This window comes from Glycine soja, chromosome 4 (genome assembly GCF_004193775.1).
Source record: "Glycine soja cultivar W05 chromosome 4, ASM419377v2, whole genome shotgun sequence".
NCBI lineage: Eukaryota > Viridiplantae > Streptophyta > Magnoliopsida > Fabales > Fabaceae > Glycine > Glycine soja.
The window spans coordinates 17,222,327-17,238,156 of NC_041005.1; the positions used below are offsets into that span (position 1 = coordinate 17,222,327).

The 15,830-nt window shown below is 25.9% G+C and overlaps 2 protein-coding genes across 2 annotated transcripts; both read right to left on the bottom strand.

The window, feature by feature from the left end:
• Positions 1-2,279: 2,279 nt before the first annotated feature.
• Positions 2,280-2,873, bottom strand: LOC114409457 (T-complex protein 1 subunit eta-like). The gene is made up of 2 exons (XM_028372928.1): positions 2,560-2,873; positions 2,280-2,412 (listed from the first exon to the last, which is right to left on the bottom strand). The coding sequence occupies exons 1-2, from the start codon at positions 2,692-2,694 to the stop codon at positions 2,287-2,289; spliced, it is 261 nt and encodes an 86-aa protein (XP_028228729.1). The 5' UTR covers positions 2,695-2,873; the 3' UTR covers positions 2,280-2,286.
• A 10,777-nt stretch (positions 2,874-13,650) lies between these two features.
• Positions 13,651-15,382, bottom strand: LOC114409458 (inactive protein RESTRICTED TEV MOVEMENT 2-like). Its single transcript, XM_028372929.1, has 2 exons — positions 15,199-15,382; positions 13,651-14,209 (listed from the first exon to the last, which is right to left on the bottom strand). Exons 1-2 carry the CDS (start codon positions 15,287-15,289, stop codon positions 13,848-13,850), a joined length of 453 nt encoding a protein of 150 aa, XP_028228730.1. The 5' UTR covers positions 15,290-15,382; the 3' UTR covers positions 13,651-13,847.
• Positions 15,383-15,830: the final 448 nt, after the last annotated feature.

Here is a 15,830-nt window from a genome sequence, read left to right on the forward strand (position 1 = left end):
TTGTTAATGTTGACAGTTAACATCGGTTGTTTGTAAAAAACCGATGTTAAAGAATGTGTTCCTATTGACAGTTAACATCGGTTTTCTGTAAAAAAACCGATGTTAACGAATTTGTTACTATTGACAGTTAACATCTAATATCTGTTTTTTACAGAAAACCGATGTTAACGAATGTGTTATTATTGACAGTTAACATCAGTTTTTATAAAAAAAAATCGATGTTGTTTTCAGGAATTTTTTTTAAATAATGTCTCTGTTTTTACAAAAAAACCAAAATTTAACCTGTAAATTTAAAATCAGACCACACAGCACACAACATATATCATTTGCATTTTGTTTTCAAATAAGTTTTAGCAAAAAACTAGCTATCAACAAAGGTTATTGAATGTTAAGATGAAACAACAATTGTAAAAAATGTAATGCAAAGTATGTAAACTAATTAAGTAACCTAAAGTTACATAGTTACCTAACATCCTATGTTTGATTTCTAACTTTTAGATAATACTGTGCCCACTGTATGCGAAGTGCCTTGAATCTCTCTGCTTCCAATGGTCTAACTTCATTAAAATACTGCATGATCAAATAAAAAAATAAATTAATAATATAATAACAATTATAAAAAAACCAACTTTGTTTGAAATAAACAATTACCGTCTCCTAATTATTCCTGAAAGATCCTAAAATTATCGTGGACATCCAATGCATCACGTAGTAGCCACATTCAGTGATTCCTTTTTGTCTATTACACTAAATACATAATGATATTTGGATATTAATTAAACGTTAACTACAATTAGTGTACACACACATAAAATATATATAAGTAGAACTTTTATTTCAATCACGTACCTTAACAACATAACATAACCAGACACCAATAACTTCTATTACCTCTCACAAGATCATAGAACTGCACTGTGGATAGGCCCAGTCACGGGATCCCCCACATTTTCAGTCACACACCACTTTCATCCAAATCCACACCTATATACATTAACCTAATTAGAAATTAGAAAATAAGAGAAAAGTTACTGCTGCCTCCTTAATTGGAAAATTTGAGATCACAAGGGACAAAATTAAACTATATGCAAAAAATTCGTATTCGTATGTAAATACAAACAAAATATAATAAAATACCTCATAATTTATATTAATGCTAATTTAATATTTTATACATTTATCGGACATCAGACAGAATTGGATGCGTCCAAACTAGAGAATAGATTAAGAGAAATTGGCTAAGCCAACAACCAACATTAATTTCATCCAAGAATTGGATGCGTCCAATTATACACAGTATATTCATGGTATCATTGCAGAAGATATTGTTAATGGTAATTGCAATCGTGCATACAAGAGGAATTGACCGTGGCACTCGTAGGACCACATGGTCCTTAACGTTCTCCAATGATAAAAATTAAAAAGCGTCAAATTGTCATCCATCATCTTACCCTGCCTCTCTACCACCATGCACCATATCTTGATTCATACCCCAATTTTCCTCATAATTGTGACACATTTTTTTAAAATAAATATTATCCGTGTGCCCCCAAAACTGAATACTATTGTCTTTGATAAATAGGAAAACAATAAAATCCCAGAAAAAAAGTAAAAAGAAAAAAAAAAGAAAAAGTATACAAATTCCTGTGCAAGATGTTACACTCATACAAACAAAATACAATATATGCAATTATTTTAATATAATCAACATATATATTAAAAAATAAATAAAAGAAATGAATGAAGGGGTCCAAGTATATTATGCCATCTAAAAAATAGACCTATAGTGGGACCCACATGGAGCATCTAAAAAATAGACCTATATTATGCTACTATTTCTTTTTTATTTAGCTTCAACTCACTTCACTAGTGCGGATTTAATTAACGTTGATAATTTGAGTTAGGATATGCATAAATCTTATCCACATCTTGTCACTAATCAGTTCAAACACTCAAATCATATAGTAAATCATGTTACGTGAACAAATTTTGCTTCTGGACTTCTATTTTTACAGATACAATATTTTCTTTCTTAAATTATAAAAAAAATACATTCTTTCTTAAATAAATATATATATGTAAAAAAACCGTCTCAATCAATGAAAGGATATGTTGATAAAAAAATACTGTAGTATATTAAATAAATTTAATTAACATGAACTTATTTTAGTGATTACAAAAAATATATAAAATTATTTGAATAGATATATTTAAACTTTTTAATTTAAAATGTAAAAAAATAATTAATAAAACTAATTTGTAATATTTTTTTACAGTATATGAAATTTAATTTATTATATAAAATATTAATTTTATAAAGTTTTGAGAGTGAACACCATCTTCAATGAATGGCTTGGCCTCCCTTAAAAACTCAGCTGCAAGCAACACCACAGTGGTGGTTCCATCGCCAACCTTTTTCACATTCACAACAATACAAGAGTTCATTTACTAACAAAATTAAAATTCCAATTCCACAGTGTAAAGCATCTGAATGAAGCGAAAATGAAAAGATCTTGAAAGCAGTGGCATTGCATGAGATCGAAGGGAAGTTAAAGTTACCTCGGAGTCCTGAGACTTGGCGATGTCGGCGAGGATTTTTGTAGTGGGGTGGACGATGTCGAGGAGCTTCATGATGGTGGCGCCGTCGTTGGAGATGGTGACGGCTCCCTTGTCGTCATGGATGAGCTTGTCCATGCCGCGAGGGTCGAGGGTGGTGCGGACGACGTTGGCGACGGCAGTGCAGGCATTGATGTTGCTCACTAGCTGTGGCTTCCCTTGCCAAGGTTGAAGATGCAGAAGAAAGAGAGAGAGACAACTAGGGTTTAAGTTTTGAACTTCAAAAGTGGGTCGAGAAGTAGCAGTTTTCTGGCTCCTACATTTTTATCTGTTTCGAACCGATATTTCATTTTTATCTACATTTGGGCCTCCAACCCATGCTCTATCCCACCAAAAATATTACAACCATCACCATTTGGTGTATAAAGGATTTTTACGTGTTAAATCAGAAAGTGTTATATATAATAACTTTAAGTTTATTAATTCTTTATAATAATTATATTAACTCTGATAATATCCAATTATAATAACTATGTATCATTCCCATTTTTTTTTTAATTTTATTTAAATCTTTTAAAATTCACTTTCAGTTTCAAAATAGTAATAGATTTTATGCCAGAAGTGATTTATCACCTAGAAATTAGATAATTTTAGTTTTATTTCTTATAATTTTTATTTAACATCTAATTTATTAAAATACATATTTTTAGTTCTTATACTAAGATAAATCACATAAACTAATAACGTGATAAAGAAATCATTCAAAGCTAATATAAATTGATTATATGACATAATTGATTAGTAGAATAAATTAATTTCAACAACTAAAAATATGTATTCTAGTGAAATTATGGATCAAATAATTTTTTAGTTACAAATTTTATTTTTATTTTTGTCTATCATATTAATTACTCATTTTATCTCATACTTTTCTCTTCCTAATTTTATATTTTCAAATAAAATTATATTAATTATTTATATAAATTTAAATTAATTAATTTTTCAAGACATTTAAACCTTTGTTTAGTTCATGACTGCTTTAGAAAATCGCATGAAAATGTCCTGATAGCGATGTCCCCTCAATGTAATTAACTTTTGGATTTTGCTAGTTCTAAAGGTATTAGTTAATGAATTATATGAGGAGTATATTTTTACAGATTTTAATAAAAATATTTTTATTATTACATCCTTAATTGGTGTTCTTGAGGCACTGATAAAACATTATATCACTCATTTTTTATAGTACATGCAAAAAACATTAGGCTTTAATATAATTATTTATTTATTTTTGCTTTCTTTTACGTTCATTCAAACAAGTAATATTAATATTTTCACTTATTTTTCTTTTTTTATATTTGCCTAAACAACACTTTTTTCGACTATATGTATCCTTAATTTTTATTTGTTTTCTTTCATTCCTTTTAATTTTTTTCTCTTTATTAATCTAAACAATTGGTAAACCACATTTACACAGTAAAATCTATGTTGTAAAAATTATATTAAAATGTTCTTAATTTTCTTTTCTTAAAAAAAATTGTCCTCACCAAAGTCATGAAACCCCTTGCAACCTCATTTTTTTTTGTTCAATTTCAATTTGAAGTCATGAGTTTATCCATGATTTATTTCTTTCTTTTTCGCATTTTTCTTACCTTTTATTAGTAAATAAATATTTTATCCTTAATATTAAAATAATCATATTAAATAAATTAAATAAATTTTTATTTTAATAATACTTATTTCAAAAAAGAAAGAAATCCCTACATATTCTACGACCTCTGTTTCAAACATATTAAAAAAAAAGGAAAACTAAAAAGTCACGGGCCCAACAACTTCTAAAAAAATCAGATTTCATAATAAAGTCAAAGAAATTTTCACGACTTTTAAAAAAAACCAAAAATAAAAAAACTCTAAAGTCGTAAATGGTATCTACGACTTACCCTTGACTTGATAGTTAAAGAGATCTGACTAAAGAATTTTTTTTTTTTTGTCTTTTCTTGGTTGAACGGTTATTATATATTTTTATGTTTAATTTTTACGAATAAAAAAAATTAATCAATCCGACCCTACACTTACTTGGATAGTAGTCACATACTACATTTGGACATTTGCGGTAGACCGATCTTTGACAAAAAAAAGTTACGCAAGATTTTAATTTCTATAAAGAAACCATATAATTTTTTTTATATCATTCATTAGTTAAAATTTATTATTACTACAATTTTTAGGATAACTAACATAAGAAAAAATTGTACATGATAATTTATTATTAAATATTAGTGTAAAAAATTAAATTATTAACATACACTATTTACTCTTTTTTTTTAGTAGCATCCACTATTTACTCTTAACACAATTCATTTGGTAATAACCAAAATATTAAATTTCACTTCCATTTGTATGTTGGTCATCATTAGTTAACATCGGTTATTAAATTTCACTTCTTAACATCGGTTTTTTCAAAAACCGATGTTAACATTATTAGTTAACATCGGTTATTAAAAAACCGATGTTAATGTGTATGCATTAACATTGATTTTTGGAAAACCGATGTTAGCATATTATATGTTAACATCGGTTTTTGAAAAACCGATGTTAACATCATTAGTTAACATCGGTTTTTGAAAAACCGATGTTAACGTGTATGCATTAACATCGGTTTTTTGGAAAACCGATGTTAAGAAGGATACTTTATTTACAAATATGCCACCGCGTTTAACTTTACATCGGTTCTGTACAAAACCGATGTTAAAACTACTTTTTGTAGTAGTGAATGAAAGAAGCTTCACAAACAACTAAGATTGGTGTGAATTTGAATCTACTTTGCCTTGTTATCTCTCAAGTTGTACATAATTATTTCAAAACCTGCATTGCTTGCCAGCAATAGGACTTCTCCCTTTTTAGACATCCACAATGGAAATCGGTAACAAAATAAATTAGATATTGGAAGACGCTGATAACTGACTTTCAGCAACAGAGTCCAAGACTCTACAATTCCAAACTCCTTCATTTGCCAAACAGAAAAATGACTTCCCTCCTAAAAGAGTTATTCTTGGAATAAGTTGATCCATCCTATATATATATATATATATATATTAGTTTTTTAAAAAATAAAATATTTGAAAATTTAACTACTTATTTTTTACTGCAAAATTTAACTACTTTAAAAGTTATAAATTGATTGATTTCTTTAATCTTATCTTATATAAGTAAAAATGGTAATTTTCATCTTTTGAAATTAAGGATTCAAAATATTTAGTTATTATCACAACCAGAATCAACACAAAATGAAAAAAAAATTGAAAATTAGGTTACCACCAAAATCTATCTAATCTTTATAAATATGAATTGTTGTCTTGAATGAGAATGTTTGTAGGGATTTTTATTAAATATTGATATTGTTAGAAACAATTATTTTTAATGATAGTGTACTTTTGTTAGGCCACATGGTTTATCCAAATTTCATCCATTGAACAAGCATAAAGGTCACATTGATTATATCCTTCTTCCACTTTTGCTTCTTAGCTAGAAGCTCTATGATCATATATCTATAAAGCGGTTTCCATATCAATGCATGGGAAGTGTTGATGAGCAATACAAAAAGGGCACTTAAGGATTTATCAAGTTCATTGTGTCTTTTTTCCTTGACAATCAATTGGTGAAAAGAGATATTAACTTGTGGAAGGCTTTCTACTTGTTGGATTTATACTCGCAAGCACTTCTCACATCGTTTTTGTGTTCTCTCTTCATCTTTCTATTCTTTTTCTTCACCATTTTCTCTTGAATGATGCTCTACTTCAAGACTCTCCTCATGTGTTTTAACTTTTAACCTCAGTTGATTTGCCTCCCCTTATGGCTAAAGGATACCTTTCAACAATTTGTTATGCTAGCTTCCCAACTTCAATCTCAAGATTTTTAATCGAACTTTGATTGACTTCAAAGCTAGCTTGGGAAACTTCCATGAATTGCATCAACACATTTTCAGGAGAGTTATTTTCTTCAAGTTAATTAGAAGGGTATGACTCTTGCTCCCACCAAGATTTTTTCTTGGAGTAAAGACGACAATCACCATTGAAATGTTTTCCTCCACAAAAATCACAATTGATAGATTGTGGATGATTGATCCTCAACTACATGATTTCAAGATGCTCAGACAACATCTCTAATTGGTTACTAAGAAGGCTCTGTTGTGTGTGTGTGTGTGTGTGTGCGCACGCGTGAATACTACAAATATCTTGCATGTATAGCCTCAAAGAAAAAGAGTTTTTTTTTTAATTTTTTTTTACAATTAGCACAATACAATACAAAGAACTAGAAAACAAAAGACTAGAGCACACAAGTTAGCACAAAATAACATAATTTAGAAAATAAATCTAAAGAATGAAGCCTAAATAAGTAGAAAAATGTGAGGTTGCCTAGTATTGAGACGCAAGTCCCCAACAATGACACCAAAAAACTTGTTGACTCATTGACAAGAGTACTAAGTTGTCGATATCTTTAGATTTTATTTTAAAAAAAATATATTCTAAGACGATTTTTAAGAAAATCGATGTAAAAATTGAGATTCTAAGACGGTTTAAAAACCGTCGTGAAAAATCAACACTTTTTACGACAACAGATTTATAGACGGTTCAAAACCATCGTGGAAAAAGTAAAATAATTGTTTCAAAAAGTCTTTTTTGTAGTAGTGAGACTCACGTAATACTTGGCAAATTTACTATCTAAGCTAACAAAAAATAGTAAAAACATTTAATAACAAGGATTAAATAAACAAAGGCACAAGTTTGAAAATATTTTTTGGGTTTTTAAATAAAAACACGATAAAATGGTACGGAAATCAAATGATGAACGTTGTTGGGGTTTGATTTCACCAAATCAAACTCCCATGCAATAAAGCACAATCCCTAACTTGAGATTCAATGTTAATATCAATCATTGTTCAAAAATAATATTCTAATCCTAATTGGTTACATGAAAAAGAGCCTAAATTCATCCATTAAATGTTAATCTCTTGCGCATTTAATAAAAAGAACTTTAAGCTTAATGACCCAAAGATAACCAATAACCCTTATTCTATTCCTAGTTAGCTCCAAGGTTTATAGAGTGTTCTACTACAATTCAAGATAAATAGAGTATTTTGCAATCATAATCTCATCTAAAAATTAAACTATGGAAACATTTTCCAATAACAAATCATAACAAGCATTAAGAGTAGAAGTAAAATACTACCATTAACGAACAAGATGCATATATAAACATTTAGTTACATCTAGCAACTTATTTCCATGGGTAGCACCAAAATCCAATAATGGATGGAAGAATGAAAGAAAGGAGAAATAGGGAAGCTTTCCTTCACCAAATAGTGCTTTTGTCTTGAAATGAAGCTCCCTTCAAAATGGAGATTTGGTTAAAATCCCTAAAATAATAGCTTTTTAATAAGAATCAGCTTAAGCCAAAATTTCGGGCTTAAGGCATATTTTTGCATCTACACATTTTGACCTATTTCAGTTTGAGGCAAATTTGTTGTAACTTTCCACTTGAAGCTTTCTCAATCTTTGGTTAAGGTTTTCTTTTAAACCACTTCAAATTCCTAAAAAAAAAAAACAATCCATCAATAAGCACATGTAACCTATCAAAATGATAAACTAAATAGAAAAATAAACATTCACAAATTTATAATTAAAAAGGCCCAAACAAGGTTCTTAGTAACAAAAAAGATGAGATAATTACTTAAATTTACATCCCTCAACTAAGAATTTTTAGCAATTATCAATAGTATTAATAGTTAATCTTGCATCAAAATTTACATTGTTTATTTATTGTAAATTCAAAACATATTTTATATGTTCAAAAATATTTATTTATTGGTATTTTAGCTGCATAAAATAAAATTTATAAAACCAGAAATTAAAATAAATAAATGCTTCTAAATATATATAAATTAGATTATAAATAAATTTGCAACAACATAACATTTTTCAACATATAAATTATATTTTAGATTCATGATTAATAATATGTAATTTATACCGTATAATAATGTTATTTTTAATTATTGATAATTTATTTTAAAAGTATTGATATTAAAGTTAGAATTTAGACTAAAGATATCCAAAATGATATATTGAAAAGGTTAAGAAAAATCTCTAAAAACACTATAATTGAAAAGCTCCTAAAAATGCCCTCATTAAAACTTGACAACTAAAAACACTCTCATTCAAGATAATTATTCTATTATATATATATATATATATATATATATATATATATATATAAATAATAAACTCAATTTGAAGCTTTTTAAACTAAACCTATTTTATATTTTAAAATATAAGTTTATATTAATTTTCAATCTTTATATTGTTTTAATTTAATCAAGGTGAAATTGTAATTTTGATCCTTCCAATTGATTGTTAGTTGACAATTTAAAGTCAAATGCTGACTGTGATGTGACATATTGGTGCTGATATGATATTTGTCTAAGCTATTGATATGATACATATATCACAAGGAGTTAAATAAAGTGAACATAAGAAGGGTCTTGAGAGAAATTGAACAAATGACCTTTTATTCAAAGATAAGGTAATAAATCACTAAAACACTTACTTTGTTTAATTAATTTTATAAACACTATTTTATATGTATCATTAGTCAAGAGTTATTAATTTTTTTCAAATTATAAAAAAATTTAAATTTAAAAATATTTAATATATAAATATTTTTAATTATATTTTTTTATCATTTTATATATTTTTATTTTGAATAGTTTACATTTTTTTATTTTAAAAATTTATAATATAATTTCATAAATTAATATATATGTTATTTATACAAATTATTTTGTAAATTGATTTAATATACAAATTATGTTTACTATAATTGTATAAATCAATATAATTGCATCAATTAATGTGTAAATTATACAAATTAAGTAAATTTATTTTAATATGTCAATTTTTTTATTTTAATTATATAAATTAATAATACTTTGATATTTAATTTTTTAGGAAACTTACATGTTAATATTTTTGTTTTAACTCTACACATTTATTTAGTAAATAAGTTTTTAAATACCAATTATATAAATCAAGAAAATTACATAAATTAATATTTAAATTATTCTATTTAATTTATTAAAATTATGAAAATTTATTTTTATATATAAATAATATAATTTTTTTATTTTAATTATAAAAAGTAATAAGTTATTAATCTTTTGTTTTTAAATGATTTAAATATTATTTTAAATTGACGTAATTTGTGTAAATTACGTAAAATATTTTTTAAAATAATCTATATATTAGTTTATGCAATTGTTTTAAAATTATAAAAAAATAAGAAAAATTTCTTATATATGATAATTTATTAATTTATATTAAAATAAATTTTTATAATAAGTATAATACATGTAAAATTAAATATTAAATATTTTATTTTAATTTTTATATTTTATAATTTGAAAAAAATTAATAATTATTGACTAGTGATACATGTAAAATAATATTTATAAAATAATGTTTAAACATCAGCACTAATATGTCGTAAGAAAGATAACATTTGAATTTATATGATTAACTAACGAAAAAATCAAAATTGCTTATTCTAAAAAATAAAAAAACTAAATGTCTTGATTTAAAAATAAGAAGACCAAAATTACATATTTAAAATATAGGGAAATCAAAATTATAATTTAAATTTTATTCAATAATATCAAGTTTAAGTCATAAATGTACATGTGTATTAAAGAAAATTAGATACAATATTAAAAAGTATTCAAAAAGGTAGAAATTTATTTGCTCATAGAGTGCATCTACTTTCGTTGAGGGAATTATTGGAGCATTTGATGCTAATAACAGTACAACTCTTAAAAAATAGACTTAAAAAATGTAATTTGATAATTATATTTATATACATTTATTTATATTGTTAATGAAAAGATAAACTCTAGTAAAATATATTTATCATAAATAAGTTACTTGATAATTTAATAAATTTATAAAAAAATAAAAATATGTGTTATAGTAAATTTATAAATAAAAATGTATTCATACCTATAGGTTCAATTTGAATTGAATTGGATTGGTTTGATTTTCAAAATCAAATTTTGAAATCCGATCAAATCTAATGATTTTTTTGTTATTTATTTATTTTTTCTTTATTCAATTTTCATTTTTTATTTTTTATTTTTATTTTGATTGAATTGATTTATGCATATCTCTAATTTGTCGACTAATTTATCCTTTTCTTAATAAAAAAGTTTGTTTGAAAATATATTTTAATTTAAATAAACTTTAATGAAGACAATTTTCTAATTCCTTAAAGCATTTTTCATTGTATCATGAGTCATGAAATTAGAAATTACTCATTGGTATCTCATTGAATTCATAAGAAAAACAATTCTAGAATTACAAAATGGTGGTCTAGAATATTAAAATCATGTTGGCACAATTATTCTCTACGAAAGTCATGAGACAAAAACTCAATGTTAGGTTTGGATGATCCATTAAATTGAACTACGTACCTACCACACCTTAGTTTTGATGTTTATAAAAGTATAAGTGGTTGATAAACTAATTAGTTGTTGTTAAGTGTATAAGACTATCTTCGTAAAAGAGTTTAATCATTGTTATATCAACATCTATGCTCTACTAAGTTGTATCTGTACTTAAAGTGGAAAACATTTTTTAAAGATATATCCAACGTCCAACGCATTATAAAATCAATCGCGTCCACTTATTGTGATAACCCATGTCTATACATTGAGTTGTTTACTACTCATGCCCACTTGATATATATTACTTACACACTCATTTTACACTCTTAAAAGGTGACATCCATTTCAGTACGAAAAGACAATGTTAGCCACAAAGGAAAGTGCACTATCTCTCTTTACGAAATTCAGTTTTGTCTCTCTTTATTTGAATTGTTAACATTTGAATTTAAGGAAAATATAGAATAGAGGACAAAAGAAGGTATTTAAAGAATATTCTTCTAGAGTTCGCTTTCGACGCGGAAGAGGAATACATGTTGTTGTCTGTACTATTGTTCCATTCCTTTCTAATCAGAGCATGTCATGTTGTCCATCTTCCAAATGTGAGACAACGATCATATCAAAACTCAATGCTAATCCCGTAATGATTCATTCACTAAATTTTATAAAAGGCAGTCTGTACTCGAAAGCATAACACAAAAAAATCATTAAAAAAACGAACAAAATCTTTGAAGCAAAACTTTGCGAAATCACTAGACAATACACTTGAGATTATATTGTCTATCCTTTGCTAAGCAAAACTATTTGTATTCGAGCTCAAATTGTTTATTCACTATTTTAGTGTTGTTGAATCGTTATACTCATTCAAACTTTTGTTTGTGAAAGTTAAAAGTGACTTAGTGTTAAACAATACTTAGGCGTTCTTATATTCAAGGAGAGTTTAAGGGTGTGCTAGAAGTGGCTCGAAGAATACTTGTATAGTCAAGAGTGACATGACAAAATGCTTGTTTTGTAATCAAAGTTTTGATTAGTAGAATCCTTTACAGTTGTGTAAAGGAGAATTAGATGTAGTTGTGTTTGAGTAAACTGGTATAAATCAAGTGTTTTTATGTCTTTCTTAAGCGGTTTTATTAAGTATTTTCATAGCTTACTTTGTCATTATTTTCTCACCAAATTTTTATCTGAAAACCTTTTTGAAAATATTGTTTTATATTTACTAGACGATCAACCTCTATTTTCATTAAACTTGGTTTTTCTTATTAGTGGACAACTCCAGTGCATATATCTTTCTGAACTTGGGATAAAACACTTTATTTACAAAAAAGTTCTTATATTTGATTAACACTATTCAATCTTCATTCTAGTGTGATTGTTGATATTTCACTCGAAACGTAGAAATCACTAAAGTGGGTTTTACCATTCCAACAAAGCCTTCTTTAGGCACACGACCAAGGAATCAAATTCTTATTAGCATACTTAAGAAACCCAATCATTTATTAACTATGCTGAACTTAGTTGATAATTTCAATTAAACTTTTTTTTATTTAAAGTTAAGGTTTTTTATTATTAGGTACCGACAATTAAATTTAAATCTTTAAGTACTCATTCAATCCAACACTGGATTTTGAGAGGAAAACATGTGTTTTACTGGGAAAACTTTAATTGAAATTTTAATTTAAAGTTTTCAATCTTTTAAGTGAGCTTGAGATTGGAAATGTGAACTCTCACCTTTATAATTCTTAGATCAAATAGTCCAAAATTATTTAGTTGGGTATAGGTCTTTAAAGTAATTGTTCTTAAATCCTAAGGTGTTTCGGTATAAGAATATGTAGAAATATTAAATTTAATTCTACAAAAATAGCTTTTAAAAATAAAATATAATACATGAAATGGGTGGTTTATATATTAATTTATAACAAACCAGTATTTTAATATGTGTATTGTATATAATAAATGTTTATTTTATATAATTAAAATTTATAATAAATAAATAATTTTAAACATATAAATATATTATAATTAAAATGTAATAAAAAGATATTCTTAAACATATAAAATATATTTTACATTTTTGGTAAATAATTTATATTTTGATGCAATGCTATTTTTAATTATTGTTAATCATAAATTGAAATTTAAATTTGAACTAGAAATATTGAAAATAATAAATTGAAAGAATAAAATTATTCTCATTCAATATACATTATTTTAATTTATATAGAGAGGATGCTTAGTTAATGGGCTTAGTATTTTTTATTATAAATTTTTAAATAGTTTCCTGGGATTTATAAATAAATCAATATTTACTTTTTACCCGTCCATTATAATTCCGTTCAATAAGTTCAAAATTCATTGCACATATCTTAAAGACTACATTGAGTTGTCACTCAAGACATATTGTGAAAATGAAAATGTTAAATAGTCTCGGACCACCATATATTCACGATTCCAACTAATTTTTGTATAGCACATACTAAATTTTTTAATTTATGATTTTTTTTTAGTAATCCTTGATTATATATTATGTACAGATTAGTCGACAATATAATATAATCTCACACCATCTAATAATTTTTCTGAAACTACAGAGAAAAGAGCAACAATAATTGAGAGAAGTAAACTTGTGGGTTACCCAAGTCCTTTTTATTGCAAGCACCATAAATTTTATTCCTAAGCATATTGTTTACATTGCTAACTATCTGATTTATTATCTTTTTTACTAGAGGCCTCAATCTCACACAACATTTAGCATGATGGGGATGAAGCCTCTTGACCCATTTGATGCATAGACTCTTCTGTGACCTTAATTTGATGGGGTTGAAGCCTCATGATCAATCTCTTCTTTACACTCAACTATTAATTTGGGAACCTGATCACTAACAATGGTTTTCTTTTGATCATCATCTGTAGGAGTACCTTCTTTTTCATCCCCTGGGTTTGATTCTGCTTCTTTTTTAGAGACTTTTCCTGGAATGGTTGGTATTGTGATGGTGACAATTTTGCCATCAAACTTTGCCTTAATTCTATTAATGTCACAATATTCTGGAATTTGATATAATACATTGAAACGTGACCTTCTATTGTTTCCAAGTGATCGCTCACCATGAACTCTCACCCTTGCAAACTCGTACTCAATTTTGGCTCCAATATGCTCTCGTGCAAAACCTGCACATTCGTGGAAAACAACATGCACAATATGGTTATAAAAATTGCTTTAACAAAAATAGCTCTTTTGGGATTTATATTTTACTTTATGTGGAATTTCGGTTCCTTAATTTTCCAATTATTATGTCGCTCACAAGAATAGTCAAGAAGGTATAACATATTATTGATTTGTATCAATCAGTAATTTAAAGAAAAAAATGTATAAAATAAAAATGAAAAAAATGCATAAAATTTAATAAAACATTTTTTGTATTTAATTTTTATGTGTGAATATTTATATATTTTTATCTTTCATTAATTTTAATATACTAGTATTAATTATTGATAATCTATACTATATTAGAAAAACATAAAAACTTATGAATTTAATTTTTACACACTAAAACATAGTAACATCAAGGACCAACGTATACTAATAAGAGTGTATATATAAGGGTTTGAAGTTATTTTTTTTTCACATAGAAAATAACTTCTAAATGAGTATCACCTATAAAAACTAAATGGTTAATTTAAATGTAAAAATTATAATTTAATGGTCATGTATTGTTAATGTAAATTTTTTACACTAGCAACTAATAAAAATCATTATTTATATAATTTATAAGATAATTAGTATAAAAATAAGTTTAATGATAAAAGTTTTATATTGTCGTGCAATCAACACTTATTGTTGATATGACTTTTAAGAAAATTATATAAAATTTAAAAAAATTATTAGAATTTGTTATTAAATAAAAATATAAAATTATAAAATTAATTTGTATTATCAGTACATAACATATCAATAAATTTATTATTTATTATTTATCATTTACAATTTATTTGTGATGGGATAACAGTAAACCTACTTTACCATGATGAGTTTATATCAAATTTTCTTGAAAAAAAAATTAAAACTTGATAAATCTTATAAAATAACCTCGCCATAGGAGAAATAAAAACTTGATGCTGCTTATTATAGAAAGAGAGCAATAGAAAACCAAACAAACCATCAGGAATTTGAACAAGCAGGAGGATTGATTCAGGCGTTTCTTCTGTTCCATATTTCGCTTCCAAATCTTCGTAGGTTTGCATGGACATTTTTCAACACTTGCTCTTAATTTGATTTAATTTCTCTTTTCGGTTTTCAGCTCCAGCAAATGATTTGGTGGTTCCATTGATCTTTATAAAGAATTTCCACTACTCATCTCATCTGCGAGGTATAACTCATTTAATAAATAAAGGGGAAGTTCTTTGCATGGTTCATACTCCACTTCATATTCCAGAAAGAGGGGGCAAACGTGTTTATATACACTAGCTAGGGGAAAAGAGGCATCATGTGCCTCGTTGCCTCTCCATGTTTATTTTTTAAAATAAAAAAGAAAGATAATGGAGGTGGAGGTTATATAATGAGGTAATTTTAAACAGAAAAAAAACTTTTACGAGTAGGGATACTCATAATTTTAATGTTTACATAATTATAACTATAACTAATAAATAATTAAATTATAAGAAAATATTATAACTATAATAATCATCACTAGCTATAATTTTATATAATCAATTATTATTTTTAAAATATGGGTATATAATTGGTTATAAATTAACTAGTTATATAATCAATTATTTAACAAGTTATATC